Here is an 18,439-nt window from a genome sequence, read left to right on the forward strand (position 1 = left end):
ACGTTACATCATCGACTTCATTAAGTTAAAGCAGAATCCAGATTTCCAATTGAGCAGTGACCTGAAGCCACTAAATCAAGAGTCGGCAACCTTTAATGCTCAAAGAGCCATTTGGTCCCGTTTCCCACTGAAAACACCAAAGGCACACATTTTAGTTTGACAGTCCCACAGGAAGACCATGCCAGGACGACACGACACACAAAACCTCCTCCATTGCCGGTTGACAACTTACAACTAATAAACTAAACTACATGAACTAAGCAACAAAAACACAATTGTTACCAACACTACAAACCTAACATAACCCCCAATAATTACATTTAAAACACGACAAACAGAAACTCCCATAATGCATTGCAGCTCTCAGCTCCTTTATTGCTACACATTATTAAAATGGAAGATAAATGTGGGAGATGTGGATTGTTAGAACCATGAGTGTGATGGTGTGTCTTTAATGTCCTGTAGTTGTTGTGGAATTCACTATAATGTTCCGTCACTCTCAACAAGTCTGTAATGAACCTCCTGGAACTGCCGGCGCTCCGCAGTGCAGCAGTTTTACTGTGAAAGATACAGGAAGTTCCCAGCTTCAGACACCAGTTGAGCCGCAATTCTACGTTCTTCATGCCGTTATTGTTGCGTAATGACGTCACGTCGCTGCGTCGTTTGAGACACGCCTACATGTTACCACTCTTACTAGCGGGACTGCGCTCTGGGTGGCTTTGCCTCCTTGCCTCCCTCTCTGGGTGGCCTTGCCTCCCTCTCTGGGTGGCCTTGCCTCCTTGCGTCCCTCCGGGATGAACTGCAGTGGGACGGAGGCAGTGGAGGGACCAAAGAGCCGCGGGTTGCAGACCCCTTCACTGGAACATTCAAGTCTGTGAAGTGACAATTTCTTTTTGCAATCAATACTTTTCGAGCAGGAAAATGATCGAGTCTCAGAGTTGAGTTTGTAAAGACGACAGGAGACGAGGCCGTAATGCTGAAACACCTTTATTGTGCCCAATCTGAACAAACTCCACGACTGTAAGTTGCAGCAAACTTGGCAGACCACAGTGAGGTAGACTTTCAAAACTCTAAAAAGCAGCTGGGCTGAAGGACGAGCTCAGCGTGACCAAAACGATAAGAAAAGACTCGCGGGTCTTTGGCACACAGCTTCTGATGGCAGAGGAAGGCGGGATGGATTGAGAAAGCGCGGGGTCGATGGTGGACTGGGGTCTACTCAAGCTCTGGATCGATTTTCTATTTTCTTTTTATCGCCAGCTCAGTGGAAGTTTCTTACATTCAACAGGAAACGAGCAGCCGTTCCCCCTGCTGATGTACAAAGTGATTAAAAACACCTCTCCACACGTGCAAATTAAAAAGTGCAAACAAATCCAACTATGTACAAATCGAATGATTCATTCGCTCCAAGTTTCAAAAGATCCATCAGCTGTTCAGAGGAAAAAACAAACAAAAAGAAAAAAGAAAAGAAAAATAGGGATCACTGGTTGAAATGGATCCATTTAATAGAACCGGACCACTAAAGAGAGTTTAAAGGACATCCGATGTTTTTCTGCCCGTTCAGTTGAAATTTAAGGGCAAATTAAAAAGAAAAATAAACAACCAGAGGAGAGAAAAACAAAATGTATGAGAGAGAAAACTGAAATAAAAGGGTTTTTTTTCCCCATAAACGGCGGCCTGGTAGAATTCGGTTCAAAATTTTCATGTCATGACTTAAAACAGTTTGTGTACAAATTAGTAAAAAACTGCGTAAAAATGTCTGAAATGCGACTGGTTAAATGAAGCCCAACATTCAAACTCCCAAAAAGTAAGAAACATCAGCTGGGAGGGGGGGGAGGGGGAGGGGGGGAAAATAAAAAGTTAAAGGCACTGTATGGCGTCTGCCAATGAACGGCAATGAGATCAGCCTGATTGCTCTTCACGATGCAACACATGGAAACAAAGGAGGAAAAAACAAAAAAAAACAAAAAAAAAACAAAAAACTGAAAAAAGAAATGGCCTTTTCTTTTCTCACCACTTCTTCAGGTCGGGCTGAACCCCGTCTCTCCGTCTGGCCACGAGTGTGGAAAAGCATAAAGTGGAGCCCGGCGCCTCCAGAACGTCGAGCCACTGAACAACAGCAAAACGGAGCAAGTGCAAAAAGTGAACGTTTTCTACAGTGAATCCCCGGTGCCTGACGCGGCGCCGCCGCGCCTCCAGCAGGGGGCGGCGCCGGGCACTCGTGCGCTCCTGCGCTCCTCGGCGGCCTCGCCCCCCTCCCCCGCAGGTCGTAGAGGGGGGGGGTGGTGGTGGTGGTGGGTGGGTGGGGGGGGGAGGGGTGTCTGGACCGTCCCTCTAGCTGGAGTCGCGGCTCTTCTGGTTGCGCATGAGGGGCCGGTGGCTGCTCAGGATGTCCATGGAGTGCTGCCAGTGCCAGCAGGAGCGGCAGTAGTACTTGAAGCACACCTGGACCAGGAACATGAATAAGTCATTATCACTACAATATTACCTCTAAACACTTCATTGCCAGTCTTGCAGCCTCTGCAGCTTCATGTGCACCTCCGCCGAGGTAAATAGTTCTCATGATCAAGTCAAACATGACGATGGTTGTATTACAAATCAAGCAGTAGCGCCCTCCTGTGGCCCAACATGCCAACTACACTGTTTAACTGTTTTTCAACCACTGTGCCGCGGCACACTGGTGTTTCCGCGAGATCTAGTCAGGTGTGTCGTGGGAAATTATCCGATTTCACATTTTCTTCTAAAAAACATTTGCTCTCACAGTGTGTTGCAGAGTAATCATGTATAAATACTCTTCACCACTAGAGGGCAGCACAGAACTTTGCCGGTGAAATGTAAAGTGACAGACGTCAGTGTGGTTAATCTCCACCTGCTGCTACCATCTTGTATCAAAGTACTGTGTCAGTGACAGTGATGGAGAAGTTTTTGAAAAGGAAGAATGTGAACCAGGATCTCAGCTCTTCATCCATCAGGTCCAGGTTTCACACTGAGGGAGTCACTATTAAAAAAAGGACTTTTTTTCTGGATTTATTTGATTCCTGTTGATAAAACTTTGATGAGAATGACTTTATATTGTTAATAGAGGCTACAGAGTTTAACATTTTCAGGGGGCGTGTGCCTCCAGATTTTTCCAAAGAAAAAAAGTGTGCCTTGGCTCAAAAAGGTTGAAAAACACTGATTTAACGGACAAGGTGTTGTGTAAACGGGGTCGATGACAAACGACCTTGTTGGTGCCGTCTGAGACCAGAGCTGAAAACTTATGAACTCAACTGAGAAAAGCAGAACAACTTGACTCACGGCAATGTGGTTTTTTTAAGCTGGAAGAAAATAACCTTCCTGCAGAGAAATGGAACTTCATCATGCTGTGACAGCAGTTTGACGCCAACAGATGCTTCATTGTGTTTTTTTAATTTGATTGTTAGTTTTACAACAGTAATCCTGCTGCAACAACAAGTTGACTGTTCCGTCTTTGTTCCCATCGAGCGTCTTTGTTCCTTTGGTTTCGTCACTAAAGGATCATCGGAGACAAACTACCAGACGTTTCAGGGATTTCTGCTCTGAAGGTTCCTTTCTAATCCGATTAATCATGATGGGATTAATTTGCACTACATTTCCACGTTTTCCTGGAGTAACGAGTGAGGAAGCAGACTTGATGCGGGATGCAGTGACCATGCCGGGCCACTAGGAGTGCCGTGGCTCCACTGACCTGGTCTCTGCAGAAGTAAGGCCCGGGGTGGCGGAAGCAGCCCTGACACATGGAGTCCTCCAGGTACGGGTCGATCTGCACCTGAGAGCAGAACCGTCAGAACCTCGTCAACGACTCGCCGTTCTTTACCGACGAAACGCCGGCGTTTTTATTTACCTTCTTTGTAAACTTTGGCGTTTTAATCTCCACGAACGCTGCAGACACGGCTTTCAGGTAACTGCGAGGGTTGTTGAAGGTGACGCGTCCAGAGCCTGCAAACAAAACCACAAACTTCAGTAACTTCCACTGAGACGAGCTGCAGGATTCTTCTATTTATTCCTGCAGAAAAGGTGAAACGTGGAGCTCCACATTATTTCGAAGCAGCAGATCAGTCAGGAAGATCGTCTGCAAGTTAATTTAAAACAAACGGCAGTGAAATGATTTGGGTTTGTGTTTCATTTCAGATCTTCTGGTTAATTATTGTAAAACAATGAATAAATGAGTGGGAAGAAGCAGAACTGATCAAATCCCATCTCTTCTCCACAAACGTGTTTTTTTTTACAAATTTAATAATTCATTGAAACGTGTTGGCATTACTACCTCAAGACTAATCATTCATTAATATAAATGCATAAATCTAGTTACAAAAATGTTAATTATATATAATATTGCCATCAAAAAGTCCAAAATACGAGTTGACAACTTTGTTCCACAGTTTGCTTCATCGCAACTAATATATAATGATTTTAATCTCTGTGAAAGTAATGAAGCCAGAAATATCTTTAAAGCCACGACTGAGTTATATTTGTATTAAATTAACCTAATTTCCCCGAAGAAATTCTGCAAAAACATTTCTATTTCCAAGCAACGTAGTTTTATTTATCCAAACAATTTCACACAACGTTTGAGCGTTATTACAAATATCTGAAATGTGAAACTCCACCACCTGCCGCGGAGCACAATAATTAGATTCAAGTCTCACCGATGGGGTACTTGTGCTTGTCGGTGTCGATGCCGGCGTACATGACGCCCCCGAAGAGGTCGTTCATGATGCTGGCCAGCGCCTCGGCGTTCAGCATGCCGTGCAGCGCGCCCACGAACACCGTCCTGCTGGGGTCCAGGCGCTGCGACGGGCAGCGCACGTAGTTGCTGTCCGAGATCACCCAGGGGATCACCTGCACCTGGAGCAGCGGGGCGACAGGCGACGGTTCAACGCCCTGCTGAACTAAAACGGTGCGACGGAGGGAAGCTTCTGGAGACTGAAGACACTTTTAGAGCAGGTTCGGTGTTCAACAGGGTTTCTATTGGGACCACTGTGGGTCATTCCGTTAAAACATTTAAAATGTATTAATATGGTGCGTTACTTCCATGTTCATGATTCAGCAAGACTAATTATTAACAGATTCAGAATCCAGTTTGTAGTAAACTTAAAAGGGATCGATTAGCTTTTATTTGTTGAACAACACGAACTAGAAAACCTTTTTCGCTTTAACTGGAAATTAATTTGCCATTTTTGAATTAAAAAATCAAAGCCATGTGCTGAATCGTGAAAAGTCACGGCTTTTCCTGAACTTCACGCAGGTTTTGATGTGCTTTTTGTTGCACGTCAAGAATCTGGCAGAGGATTTTTCCAAAGACTGCTCAGGATATTACTGTTAACGCCTCGTCTCTTAAAGAGACAGGCGCACCATCCTGCTGCTTAAAACACAAGTCAAATCATAAAACATCTTGGATCACAAGAGTTCTTCTGTATCGGGGGAACTGATCAGCTCAAGGACTAAAATCTTTAGTTTTAACAGAATCTCAATAGAAATCGACGTCATTCCTGTTCAGGAGAAACTAAAGTGTTTGTCCTCACGTCCTTGCATCGCATCCTGCGGCTGGACATCTTGAAGTAGTACTCTCGGTTGTCCTCCGGGTGGAACGGGTCCTGGGAGCAGGCGTGGAGCAACGCCCGCACAGACTTCTCGTTCTCAAACACCAGGTAAACGTAACCTGCACACACACACACACACACACACTTCAGGACGGAGCCACCAGCACACGACCAAACGTGTGAGAATTTCCATGTTGTCCACTAAAGTTAACTTGGTGTTTCTGAATAGAAGTTACACAGTTGCACTCGACTGATCTTTGTGAGCGTTTCACGTTTTGATGTGCTTTTTGTTCACGAGCTCAGTGTGAATTCTCTGTTCTGATTTGTTTTTTTGTGAACGAGCTCCCGACAGCACAGCGATCGTTACAGGATGAAAACCTGGCAGAAGGAACATAAAGATTCAAATGCAATACCTGGAAAAACCACCTTGCACAGGGTACATTCCAATAGTCCCTCCCGTCTCCTTTCCTATCCACTTTCCCTTAAACCCCATGGATGATGTCATAGGGTTAAGGAAAGGTGAGGAGGTGAGGAGGCTTCAAGGAGTTAAGGGAAGGCGTTGGGAGGCTTCAAGGAGTTAAGGGAAGGCTTCAAGGAGTTAAGGGAAGGCGTTGGGAGGCTTCAAGGAGTTAAGGGAAGGCTTCAAGGAGTTAAGGGAAGGCTTCAAGGAGTTAAGGGAAGGCGTTGGGAGGCTTCCTCGAGGAGTTAAGGGAAGGAGTTAAGGGAAGGCTTCAAGGAGTTAAGGGAAGGCTTCAAGGAGTTAAGGGAAGGCTTCAAGGAGTTAAGGGAAGGCTTCAAGGAGTTAAGGGAAGGCGTTGGGAGGCTTCAAGGAGTTAAGGGAAGGCTTCAAGGAGTTAAGGGAAGGCTTCAAGGAGTTAAGGGAAGGCGTTGGGAGGCTTCCTCGAGGAGTTAAGGGAAGGAGTTAAGGGAAGGCTTCAAGGAGTTAAGGGAAGGCTTCAAGGAGTTAAGGGAAGGCTTCAAGGAGTTAAGGGAAGGCTTCAAGGAGTTAAGGGAAGGCTTCAAGGAGTTAAGGGAAGGCGTTGGGAGGCTTCCTCGAGGAGTTAAGGGAAGGTGATCACGTTAAAGGAGGCTCCAAAGGAAGCATCAGTGTTTCCTTGGCTAAAGGAGGCTCTGAAGGAAGCATTGAGCCTCCTTTCCTTAGCTTAGTGAGAATTCCAATGCTCTTCATCATGGCCGCCTCTTAAACACTTCAAGGGTTAAAGAGTGGACATGAAAGGAGACAGGAGGGACTGTTAGGATGCATCCACAACAACAACAAATGGTTGAAACACTTTAAAATAAAGAAAGATTTGACTCTATACAGCCCAACGGTTCATATCCAAGTCAAACACTGTCCAACAAACTTTACAGTCAAAGCAGAAACTCTAAAAGGGATTTTAACGGAGCTACAGCCACAGTGCAGATTAACTCCCCGCCTCCGTCCCGCCGTGGGTTTAATGAGGACAGTGTTTAGCTCACCACAGTGCCACCCTGAACACCAGGAAGGAGAAAGGTAGCCTACCAGCTCTTCATTACCTTTGGCCACATTACCTTTGGGAGGACAGCGCGGGTGCTTCCCGTCCTTACCCGGCCACTCCACGCTCAGAGGACCATACCCGCTGAAGGTGTTGACCAGGCCGGCTGCAGTAGAGCGAGAACACGGGAAGGAAGTTAACGTCTGGACTGCAACGACACCCGATCTGCTGCCACATGCATTCAGAGCCTTTAGAGCCTGCAGAGTCTCATCAACATGTTCATTCTGACCAAGTTACAAGTTAAAATGGTTTAATCCATCTCAACCTGTGCAGGAAAATCTTCCAGGGGCAGGAAGGAGGAAGTTCTAGATTTGACTGAAATCCTCTTTTTCCCGTCACGCTGGTTATAAAACCAAATATCAGAAGCAGATTTCTCTTAATGCAGAGGAAACGGGTCGTTAAGAAACACCTCTGCAGGATGAGTCGGCTCTTTTACAGTTTCATGGCAATTTGACGTGAACCAAGGCTGCATTATAAACCATGGACAATGTAAATGAAACGACAAGTGCATCAAATCATGCTTCTGAACACTGCAAAGATAATCACATCAAAAATTAAAGTAAAACGCAATTTTTTTTCTTAAATATCAAATAAAGCCTGTCCCAAAGTAAACATGACTGAAAACCGCAATTTAATTTGTGATGGTAGAACAAAACTATTTACACCAATACTCAACATGATCAGATTTACCAACACTGCAACTCCAATGTGAAACTATATAAAAAAAAAAACTATGCATTTTTAATTTCCGAGGGTCTTTAAATTAAAACATAAGCTTCGTTTCCAAAGCTCTTCATTCAAAACCAGATTGTAAAAGATGATTAATTTCAGTTCCGAACACAATCTCTGCAGGTTTATGAATTTATCAGACATAAAAATGACATTTCAATCCGACTTTCCCTTCATATTTGATCATTTAGCGCTGGAGGTTGTTCGATAACAAAACCCACACAGCGTCTTTGCATCAGAAGCAAGCGTGTAGCGCAGCAGGACTTGCCTTCCGTGATGTCCCAGGGGACGCCGCCCAGGAACACCTTGCAGGAGTACAGAGGATCCTTGTTGTTCCTGGGAGGCAGCTGGCCGCTCCACGTGAACGACGCCTCGTTCACCGCTGGTGCAGCCGAGAAAACACAATTACAACGTATTTCACTTAATACAAGTAGGCAGTAAAAATGACCCTCAATGTACCTTCGATCAAATAATGTTGGACGGTACAATCTAAACCTCGTCACAGGGAAATAAATTCAAAAATGTAAGTGTCCTTCCAGACTTCAAACAATGTCGGTAACGTCTGTATTCAAGGTAGAATCTTGTCATCAAGTGTTTTACAGCCAAGGACTAATTGAAGGAGACGTTTTGTCCTTCAGTTGTGGACAAAACAGATTAGAAACTATATTTAAAATACTGTTTGACGAGTGCGTCCTCCGTCGACTGGGATTTAGAGCCCGTCTCCATGACAACACCGTTTCATCGTTTTTAGCCAATCACCAAATGCAGGGGTGTCAAACATGAGGCCCGGGGGCCAGAAGCGGCCCGCCAGAGGATCTAATCCGGCCGCCATGGAATTTTTTTTTTTTTTTTTTTTAAGTATAAACATGAAAACTGACAGAGGCTGATCTAAAAACACTAGATTGGCAAAAATGACATTCAAAACCGCCCTTGGTCAGAATTTGACCCCTGACATTAATGCGTCTGTGGAGGTCACATGACTCAACACCTTTCACAATAAAATGAGTCCAATTTATGTGAAGTGATACTTTAGACATGTAAACTCAAAAATTTCCAGATGATAGTTTTAATCCTGAATAAAAATACATCCAGATACAGGTGACAGGTTTTTTTTTGCAAATATAATAATATCTGATTAACTTTAATATGTATATTTCAGAATAGACTGGCAAATTCTTGCAGCTACAAAAGAATCAAAAGGAAAGACTTTGACATTTGTCCATATCTGCAGTTTAATACGTTACGTTTGACTTGTTGGGCCCCCAGAGGTCAGATCAGGTTGATGTGGCCCCTCAACTAAAATGACTTTGACACCCCGACCTAGTGGATATTGTGTTTTTTCCCCAGGTTGTCTCCTGGCGGCAGAGTTACGGCGCCACCCGGAGGCCCGGCGTGTGTGCTACGTGGTTTTACCGGCGGCCTGTCGGTGCAGCCGCGCCTCCCGCTCGATGCTGAACAGCTCGTCCGACGGCTCCAGCATGTCGGCGGGCGTCCAGGGGGAGCCGGCGCGCCAGCGGCGGGACAGGGCGGAGGACGGGCTGACGGCGGACGTCGGGGTCAGGGGGGAGCTGGTCTCCTGCAGGTCCAGACGGGAGCCCAGGCGAAGCAGGTCCTTCTGGATGTTGGAGGTCAGGTAAGGCAGGGGAGGGGAAATCCGCAGGTTGGACTGCAGAGAAATAAATAAACAAATAGAAAAGAAAACAGAGGCAGATTTATTCAAACATCGGTGCTGGACGACCTGGACTCAGGCGAGAGGATCTGTAAGATTCACTCTAATTGGCATGCAGACATTTTTAATACACAGTAATTTGTGGTATTTAATACAGATGTGGCTCAAATGTGGTCCACAAACCCACGTTTCACCGGTGAAACCAAAACATCACATCAGGGTCTGGTCGAAATACTTTCTACCACACTTGTGGTTTTCCAGCAACCCTCCTTTGTATGTCGATGACGAAAACAAAACATGCAAGGTTTACTTTTATTTCTCAACAATTAGAGAAAAGGAATCCTCGGATCCACGCCTTCAAAACCAGTAACATTTTCTACATGAGGCAAAATCAATGTGCTTCACATAAAAATGTAACATTAAAGAAAATGAGAATAAAACTGAACCGATTTAGACAAGAATCAATTCAATGGAAGATTTAAACTACAAACACCAAATGCAAACGCTAACTGGGGGAGAAATTATAGAAATTCGTGCAGTAAAGACACAAAATAAAAATGACAAGTTGATATTGTCCAAGATTTTTAATCTTGTGATTAGAGTCCATTTCTTCAAAATTGTTCTTTTAGTCTGTTTTTTCATCTACAATCTGTCCAATGACCCCGATAGGGACAGTCCAGCCTCCCCATTTTCTTGTGATCGTTTCATTTTCAGCCATTTTTAACAATGATCCATCAATTTTATGCAAGTTCCCTTTGACGGTGTTGATTTTAAAGTGTTTTAACCAAAGGTCCAAAGCCCGTCGAGCTGGAGGCTCATTGGTTTAATTACACAAAACTGCAAAGCTCCTTTTCTGTATTATTAATTAACCCGTGGATCAAATTGCCGTTAAGTGCTTTGTCACGTCCATATTTTAATATTCAAAGAAACATTACAGCCTCCAATTCAAACTTTGTACAAGTATTTTATCTTGTGTAAAATTTGAGTTTTATAAAAGAAATGGCCATTTTAACAGTCTGGCAAATTAAATAGTGCGCAAACTGTATTTTATTCATTTTTATCATGTTAGATGCAGGATTAAAATGCGCGTGGGATAGTTTTAGGAGCTGAGGCTGATACTAGAGAAAAAAAAAAGCTCAAGAAATTTAGACAGTCCAGCAGAAACTGTAGTTTTAGAAACTCAAAGTGTTTCTGCTCAGTATTCAACACCTCAACAGGAACCATCAATTCTGAGACACGCTGGTGTCGTCATGGGCGCTTTATTTTCCAGCAACCAAAGATTAGATGGAGCAGGACTCATCACCACGGTAACCATAGAGACGGTCTCTGCATGCGTGTGTGTGTGTGTTCAGAGATTTTCGATAAGCCAGACAAATGACCGAAAGAGAAACGGGAGTCATTGGACCCTGAATTAAGCTGGTGAGCAACACGTTCTAACAGTTTCTCCATCCTGAACGTCTCATTCTAAAACCCAGAATCAAATATCAGGAAGCACTCGAGGCCGTTAAACAAGCCGCTCGTTTGAATCTGGTGTTTTGGCAAACATCCAACACGATAGAAACCAAACCTGCATTTTACGTCGAGATTCATTCACACGATGCCAAAACCCCGAGCAGATCTTCTATAACAAAAATGACTGAAACATAAAATTCTATATAAGCTTCTACAAGAAAATAACGCAAATTGAGCAACTATGTTAAAATGTTAAACATTAAAACAAGGTTTCCATGCAGGTATTCAGGTTTTGCTGAAGGAAAAGAGGAAATGTCCATTAAACGTCTCCTTTTCATAGTTAAAAAGGAAATGTATGAATACATTTCATTACATAAACTGACCAGAAAGCCAAACAAAACTGAGTTTTTATTAAATGGTTTAACATGAGCACTGAAATAAAGTGATCTTTCTTTTAACCATTCATAATAAATAGAATGTGTCTGGAGCTGCAAAATAAAAACTTCACTTTAGTTTATATAGAATTTAGAAAATGTGCCTTTTTCACAACTGGAATGCGAGGATGAGGTAGAATCATGAAACCTTAAACCAGTCGATATTTACAGGACGTACAGCTCAACATAAATCAGAAGCAGGGGGGAGAAAAAAAAAGGATGTGATGCTTTTATACTTTTAATTTTAAATGTGAACGTTTTTAATCAAGAGTGTCAAACAGTCCCAATTTCATCTGTAGTGAACCGTAAAAATAATCCATCACTACATGAAACGACGCCAATGTCAACGCGAAGACATTTTAATTACTTTCTAGTGCAAAAGACAGCGAAGTGTTAAAAAATAAACTCCTATAGCTGTTTTATTATGGAGGTTTTCACAAAAAAAATAACAATAAATCACCCGGCAGCATGGCTTCGAGTGCCAACTGTTGAATTAAATCAAACTTTTAGAACAAAAAAAGTGCGACACCACGTAACCCATGCAATTTCATATACATATCAAATAAATTAATACAATTTCTAACAAGTACAGTCTCGGAGCTTCTCGTTTCGGTTCTCGGGCCTCATGTCTGACATCTCTGAACTGCAGAATAACTCTGTAGCTCCGGACCAGTGTCCCAGCGGAACCCGCCGGGCACCAGCGGGTTTAAAAAAAACCAGAATAAATAAGAGTTGTTCATTACCACCATGTCACAGAGGTGATCGGAGCCGGAGCTGAAGCCGCTGGTCTCGGAGTCTTCGGGGCTGCTGGAGCGCGAGTCCAGGAAGGAGTTGGAGTCGAGGCGGTTGGCCATGCGAGACATGCTGGGGAACTTCTCCAGGAAGTCGGCCGTCATGCTCATGGACTCGGCGTTCAGGTAGCTGGGGGGTTTTCCCAGGATGCTGCTGAAGGGGCTGTTCAGCATCCCGAGCACTGGGGGAGAGAAAACGGCAGGTTATTTTTTTTTTTTTACGTTCGCCGGCCGTCAATCTGATGAGCAAACTGAAGGAGAGCAGATGTGCCGAGTCCACAGAGCTGCATCGATTTCCCATGACTGCAGTTTCTATATAACAAAAAAAAAAAAAATTCGCAGGAGGAAATTCAATCTGCAACTGAAACAAAAACACAGTTTGTGTGCCGAAAACAACCGAGAGGCTGAGAATTATCAGAGTTTTAGAGGTTGTAAAGTAAAGTGACGGTCCGAGTTCACTCGAGGACACACAGAAACTACAGTATAAACCTTTTCCTCCAACACAATCCCTTCTAGCGTCGCCCAGCCTTCCTTTCATACGACACCCGAGTCAGCCGGTGACAGACGTGGCCTGTCACAGTGGGGAGTCATTCAGTGGGAGGCCGTATTCAAAGTCTCCGACCCACTTTGATTAAAAAAAAAAAACTAAAAAAAACGCCCGGTTTAGAAAGATCCAAATTAAGTTTTTTAATCCAGCACACGTCAACTCGGGACGAATCACGAGAGACGGTACGTCTCATGTCAAACTGCCTCGACAACATTACTATGACAAATGAAGAATGGCAGGGTTACTGTACATCAGTATGGTCGTGCACAAACTCCCATACATGGAGAGAATTTTGCTGGAAGTGCTTGATCAGATTTTTCATCACCCCGAAACAGCGTTTCCGTGGTGATGGGGACGAGCCATGCGGTGATCAAGAAGCCAATCATTGGCATATATTCTGGGACTGCCCGATCACAAAACAATTCTGGAGGGATATTCACAGCAGTATTGAATCAGTACTTGAGGACATTCCCTTTGAATTTTCTTCTCTGATACTGGGTAAGACCCGATTAAAATCCCACAATAAACACCGACTCCAAATGTTATTAATTGCTGCCAAAAAAGCGGTGACCAGTCGCTGGCTCCTCCCCACCTCGCCTAGAAGACTGCATAGATGTCAATGCATAGATTGCAAATGATATCTTTCAGAAGGAGAGGCCGACATCTTCAATTCACCTGCAAATGTACAAATTCTCAAAGATATGGTCAAAATGGACTTTGTATGTCAACACATCACAATAATTGGAAGTTTTGAATGTCGACGATCTGTGACTGAAACAGTTTATCATGGCGTTTTTCTTTTTCTTTTAATTGTATCACGTTCCATCACAACTATACTCTGTTCCCTGCTATAAAAGTGCATCCCTTGTTCTTGTTCGTACAAAAATAAAAAAATACGGAGAATGGAAAAATCTGTGATCGCAGACTGCTGATATTGTGACTAAGAGAATGACATTGTAACTATTTTTCTCAACATTTGAAAAAACAAAAAAAAAAAAAAACTGCCCCGACGTCCCAAATGTCACCGTCGACGCAACCTTCAGTCATTACACGGCGATCAGAGCGACGTCCTGGCAGTCAACAGGTAATGAAGCTTAAAATGAACTGAAACACGAGCCAGAAAGAAAAAAAAAAAAAAGTTTGTAGCTCATTTTGCGGCTGATGCAGCAAAGCAAAACTGCATCATCATCCTCTGAAGCGACGACGCTACAGCCTGGTCACACACACACACACACACACACACACACACCAACACACACAGCCTGCGTGACATCAGTCCGACTCAACTGGAGTCACGGGAGGAAAACAAACAAACAAAAAACAAAAACAAACAAACTTGTGTGGGTGAAGAAAGAGCCTGGTACTCACTGGAGGGGGAGCTGGTCTGGACCTGGGACGGCGGGGTGTGCACGTCCGAGTCCTGGCTGCTCCAGGGCCGGTCCCAGCTGGACAGCCGGAGGGAGTGGAGGCCCAGGCCCAGGTCTGTGACGTCCTGCGGGGCCCTGGACGACTGCATCTCCTGGGAGCCCGGTATGCCGCCGCCGCCGCCACCGCAGTTGGGGAAAAGCATCCTCCTGCTGCCGACCGCAGCCAGGTCCGACTCTTTAGTAGTCCCGGAGCAGCGAGGAAGCAACAGAGAGCAGGAGGAGAGACGTTAGTATTGGAACTACTGGGGGAAGAAAAAAAAAAGGCCAATCGTTTCAGTCCGGCAGTGTGAAATCAGTCAAACAGTTTCTGTGAAGAGAAATCTCGTTAAAAGACAAACTTCCCTGATCAGCACATCCCCGACCCCCCCCACACACACCCCCCACCCCCCAGGCTGACGGCGGAGCTAACCTGCCTCTGTGCCCGGTGCAACTGCCATGCATCTCCGTCCGCATCACTGACCCACCTAGCAGCATGTGACATGGCTGCTGATGCACTCGCACACCCCTGCTAATGACATCAGCCCCCCCCACCACCACCACCCACCACCACCTCTCTGCTTCCTTGCCTAACAACTGTGTAATGAAAAATTCCTGCGGGAGCTATTGGCTTGTTGGTAGAAGTGCTCGTCTCTCTCGGGTCGGCACGTCTCGGTGGGAGACGGCTGCTGCTGCTGCCGCTGCCGCTTTACTCTGTCAGCTCGCTCAGGAAACGAGTCCAGACAGAGGCAGGAGGGAGGGGAAGGGAGGCGAGGGGCAGAGCTACAGCAGCATGGTGGGAGGCAGCATGGGAGAGAATGACTCAGCAGAGAAAACTAAACAGGAAGGAAAAAAAGTACCTCGGACTTTAAAGATGCTCAGAATTTCATTGTCAGTAGCTGCTGAAATCTGATCGTTCGCTCACAAACGCTAGATAAAGTCACACGCCGGAAGGAGGAGGAGGAGGAGGAGGAGGTGGTGGAGGAGCAGCTGACTGATCAGATGTTGACGGGAGATTTGCACCGCCAGCTCCTCCCTTCCCTCCCCAGGCCTGGACGGCGTCCAGCGGACGGCCAACAGCTCCTGATTCAGCAGCGCCGAGCCGGAGAGGCCGGAGGAGAAGTTCGCCTCCGTCCGAGTCGAGAACAGAGTTCACTTCTGTGTCACTTTAAAGTTCAACAACATTCGTACACAAACCCCCCCCCTCCCACCCCCCCTCCTCCTCCTCCTCCTCCTCAAATATCCACTGGAAATGACGATGCCAATCAACCCGTGAGGACGGAGGCAGAGTGTCGAGGCTCAATCTGGGCAAATCTCAAGATGCGTAGAATTGCTGCAGTGCTGCAGAGCGGCGATGCAGCATGAATCAGCTGCTGGCACCAAAATAATAAAAGGCAAGATTAATGATGGTTAACAGACAGAGGGGGGGGATTGTCACAAACTACTGGCTTTTTGAGACCGAATTCAGGCGAAACTGCAGGTTTGTGTAAACCGTCGGTCAAAACACCACAGCGAGGAGAAGCAATAAATCCAGACGTCAAACGAAGACACGTCGAGGAAACCGAAATAACTTGACCAAGACTTGAGTAAAAGCTCAACCTGCAGAATGGTCTTAGTTTATGTTGATCCAGAAAAGTTCAACGGCGCCAAAAGGTTCTCGCACGAATCCACAAATTCACATCAAACTCCCAGATCAACGTGGCGCTGCAGGTTGCAATCACTAAAATGTCGTTTCTATTGACAAGAACTCGTTAAAGCGTAAACAAAAGCGTCAATTCCTCTTCTAGACAACAAATCAATCTGCAACAACACTACCGGTGCTCGTCCTGTTTTGTGTCTTTAGAGGCTTTCAGTCGCCGCTAAACTGAGGCGACATCCACACAACAAAAAACATTTCTTCTCTCCAGCCGACTCCAAAAAAACCTCCGTCCACACGCCACTATGAACTCGGCTCAACACCAGGCTTCAGGGCGTGTAGTACACATGCCAGGCCTTTAGGGGCGCTGTGACTCAAACACATACATTTCTATGTGCCGTCTTCTGCATTTTAAGTAGATTTCTGCTCTAAAAATTACATATAATTCTAGTTCTATAGGTCTACAGTCTTCTGCAGCTCCACCTAGTCCCTGGTTGTTGTGGTTAATTGATGACATCACAGACCGCGGTGGGGGGAGGGGGGGATTACATCATCTTTCCACCCCCACAGATTATCGTCTTCGGACAGCACGAGTCGGGGTTTTAGAATTTCCCGTGTTCGCGCTTCTGAAGAAACATCTGGGATCTTAAAACGAATAGTTTCTAGTTTAATTTCTCAGAAGCTCCAAAACGCAACGCTTCCTTTTAAAGCTCTTTATTCTAAACACGGCTTTAATTATTGCAACTGAAACAGAAATGGCATTGAGCAGCACACGCTATCGTTTTAAAGTTTAAACGGATACAAAGCGGTACTAAAAGGCCACAATCTGTGCAGTAATGCAGTTTCTCTGTTATATTATGCAACGCTGCGTTCCTTTGAGGAGGTTAGACTCTCCGGGTTGTTTCTCTGGACTGGTGCCGCTTCAGATTTCACAGTTTCAAACCTTCCATTTTCTCTTCAGCCGGACACGCTGCCATTCCTTCATCACCGCTTACACTTGTGTATTTTGCAGACCCTTAATACGCTTAAGATTTAATTAGAATAACTGATAAAAGCTGCAACAAATCCTTCTACATAATCGAGGTCCTGCATTTGTTTTAGTCGTCTTTCCCCGTTGGGATTGCCGGCCTGCGTCAGTTCACTCCAACTGTGCAGTAACAACTGTCATTAACAGTTTGCCCTTCATCTGGACCGCCCTCGACAAATACAACCCATGTCTCATTGGCGCCACCTAGTGTCCAAATAGTGAAACAAAAAAATATTTAAACATAACTCACCGGCCTCCAATGTGCATCAATGTCTCTTTACAGAGAGAAAAGTCATTATGAATTAATCACTTTAGAATACAAGTAACTGCAACTCCAAGCTGTGCTTCCAAGACGAGGGAAATAAAAAGAGAAAATCAGCAGCTAAAGAGATTTATTCAAACTTTACAGAAATGGGGTTCCCCCTTTTTAAATGGTAAATTATTCGACTTGCTGGTAACGCGTTACTCATGTGACTATTTTCAGTAACTAGTAATCTAATGCGTTACTGTTGTAATATTGGATGAGCTTCTTGTTATTAAACAGAACCGAGCAACTTCTCAAATTTTCCTACCAAACGCACCTGATCCCGCCCCCTTCTCCACTCTCGGCCAATCACAGACCAGCTCGCTCCCACGGTGCGTTCAAGTGACAAAAGAATAGGAACTAACAAACACCACTAAACCACGTCACTGCTGCAAAGAACGCAACTGCAGAGATGTTGCACTATTTTTGTAATTTACATTTTTTTAATTTAAATTTTTTGTAGTTTACTTTTAAATTAAGATTTATTGTCAGGAAACCCCGCCCTCTTTTTTCAGTGTTTTTGCAAAACCAGTGGGGGGGGGTGTTGTCACCAGCTGCTGAAAGTAACTTGTACTCTGACTTAGTTACTCTTAAAAACAAGTACTCAGTAAAGTAACCAAGTTACTTTTTTAAAGTAATCCCATTACTTTTTCAAGGTAACTGTAGTTAACACTGGTTGTAAAGTAAAGAGCACTTCACACTGTTAATTACATTAACCCAATGGGGAGCAGTTTGGCGGTTTCGGTGCCTTGCTCAAGGACACTACGGCGTGTGGAATTGAACCTGCACCTTTCTTACAAATCACACACACACACACACACACACACACACACACGGCGGGGATGCTTAACCAGGCAGCAGCTCGGGCCTCCCCCCCCTGCCGCTGCTGTTGGGGGTGGTGCACACCCCGGTGAAGTCCAGCGCGTTGCCCAGCATGGTGTTCATCCTGCGGAAGATGTTGGCGTTGCTGCAGGTGGACAGAGCCGGGGAGTCGGGGTCAGGGCTGTCCGGCCTGCGGCCATCGCTTCTCTGCGGGGACGGAGACACAACCACAACCCGCTGCGTGACCCGGAGCTCCGGCGAACACTCGAAGCACAACCACACATGTTTTTTCTTTTTTCTTTTGTTTGTTTGTGTTTGTTTGGTTATATTAGCAGGCATTGGGCTAGGAGAGACTTCCACTAGTTCTCCAATGGAGTAAAGTTCAACAGCGCGCGCCAACTTTGTTAAATACATTTCTTTTTTTGTTTGCCGCGTTTCGTTGAAACTCACCAGGGAAAACGCCATGATGTGGACACACACAACCTGGGAGGAAAATATCACAGTTTGACCCGCGAGTCCGGACGGGAAGTTA

At 45.0% G+C, this 18,439-nt stretch overlaps 1 protein-coding gene across 1 annotated transcript; it reads right to left on the reverse strand.

Annotated features, from left to right (window-relative positions):
• Nucleotides 1-2,331: 2,331 nt before the first annotated feature.
• On the reverse strand, nt 2,332-18,372 carry cpeb1b (cytoplasmic polyadenylation element binding protein 1b; the record flags this gene model as incomplete). The annotated part of the gene is made up of 12 exons (XM_080512051.1): nt 2,332-2,442; nt 3,704-3,784; nt 3,860-3,954; nt 4,665-4,863; nt 5,541-5,677; nt 7,095-7,199; nt 8,091-8,204; nt 9,236-9,488; nt 12,121-12,350; nt 14,084-14,317; nt 17,937-18,114; nt 18,358-18,372. 12 exons carry the CDS (start codon nt 18,370-18,372, stop codon nt 2,332-2,334), a joined length of 1,752 nt encoding a protein of 583 aa, XP_080368177.1.
• Nucleotides 18,373-18,439: the final 67 nt, after the last annotated feature.

The sequence above is a fragment of the Blennius ocellaris genome (genome assembly GCF_963422515.1).
Source record: "Blennius ocellaris genome assembly, chromosome: 1".
Classification (NCBI taxonomy): domain Eukaryota; kingdom Metazoa; phylum Chordata; class Actinopteri; order Blenniiformes; family Blenniidae; genus Blennius; species Blennius ocellaris.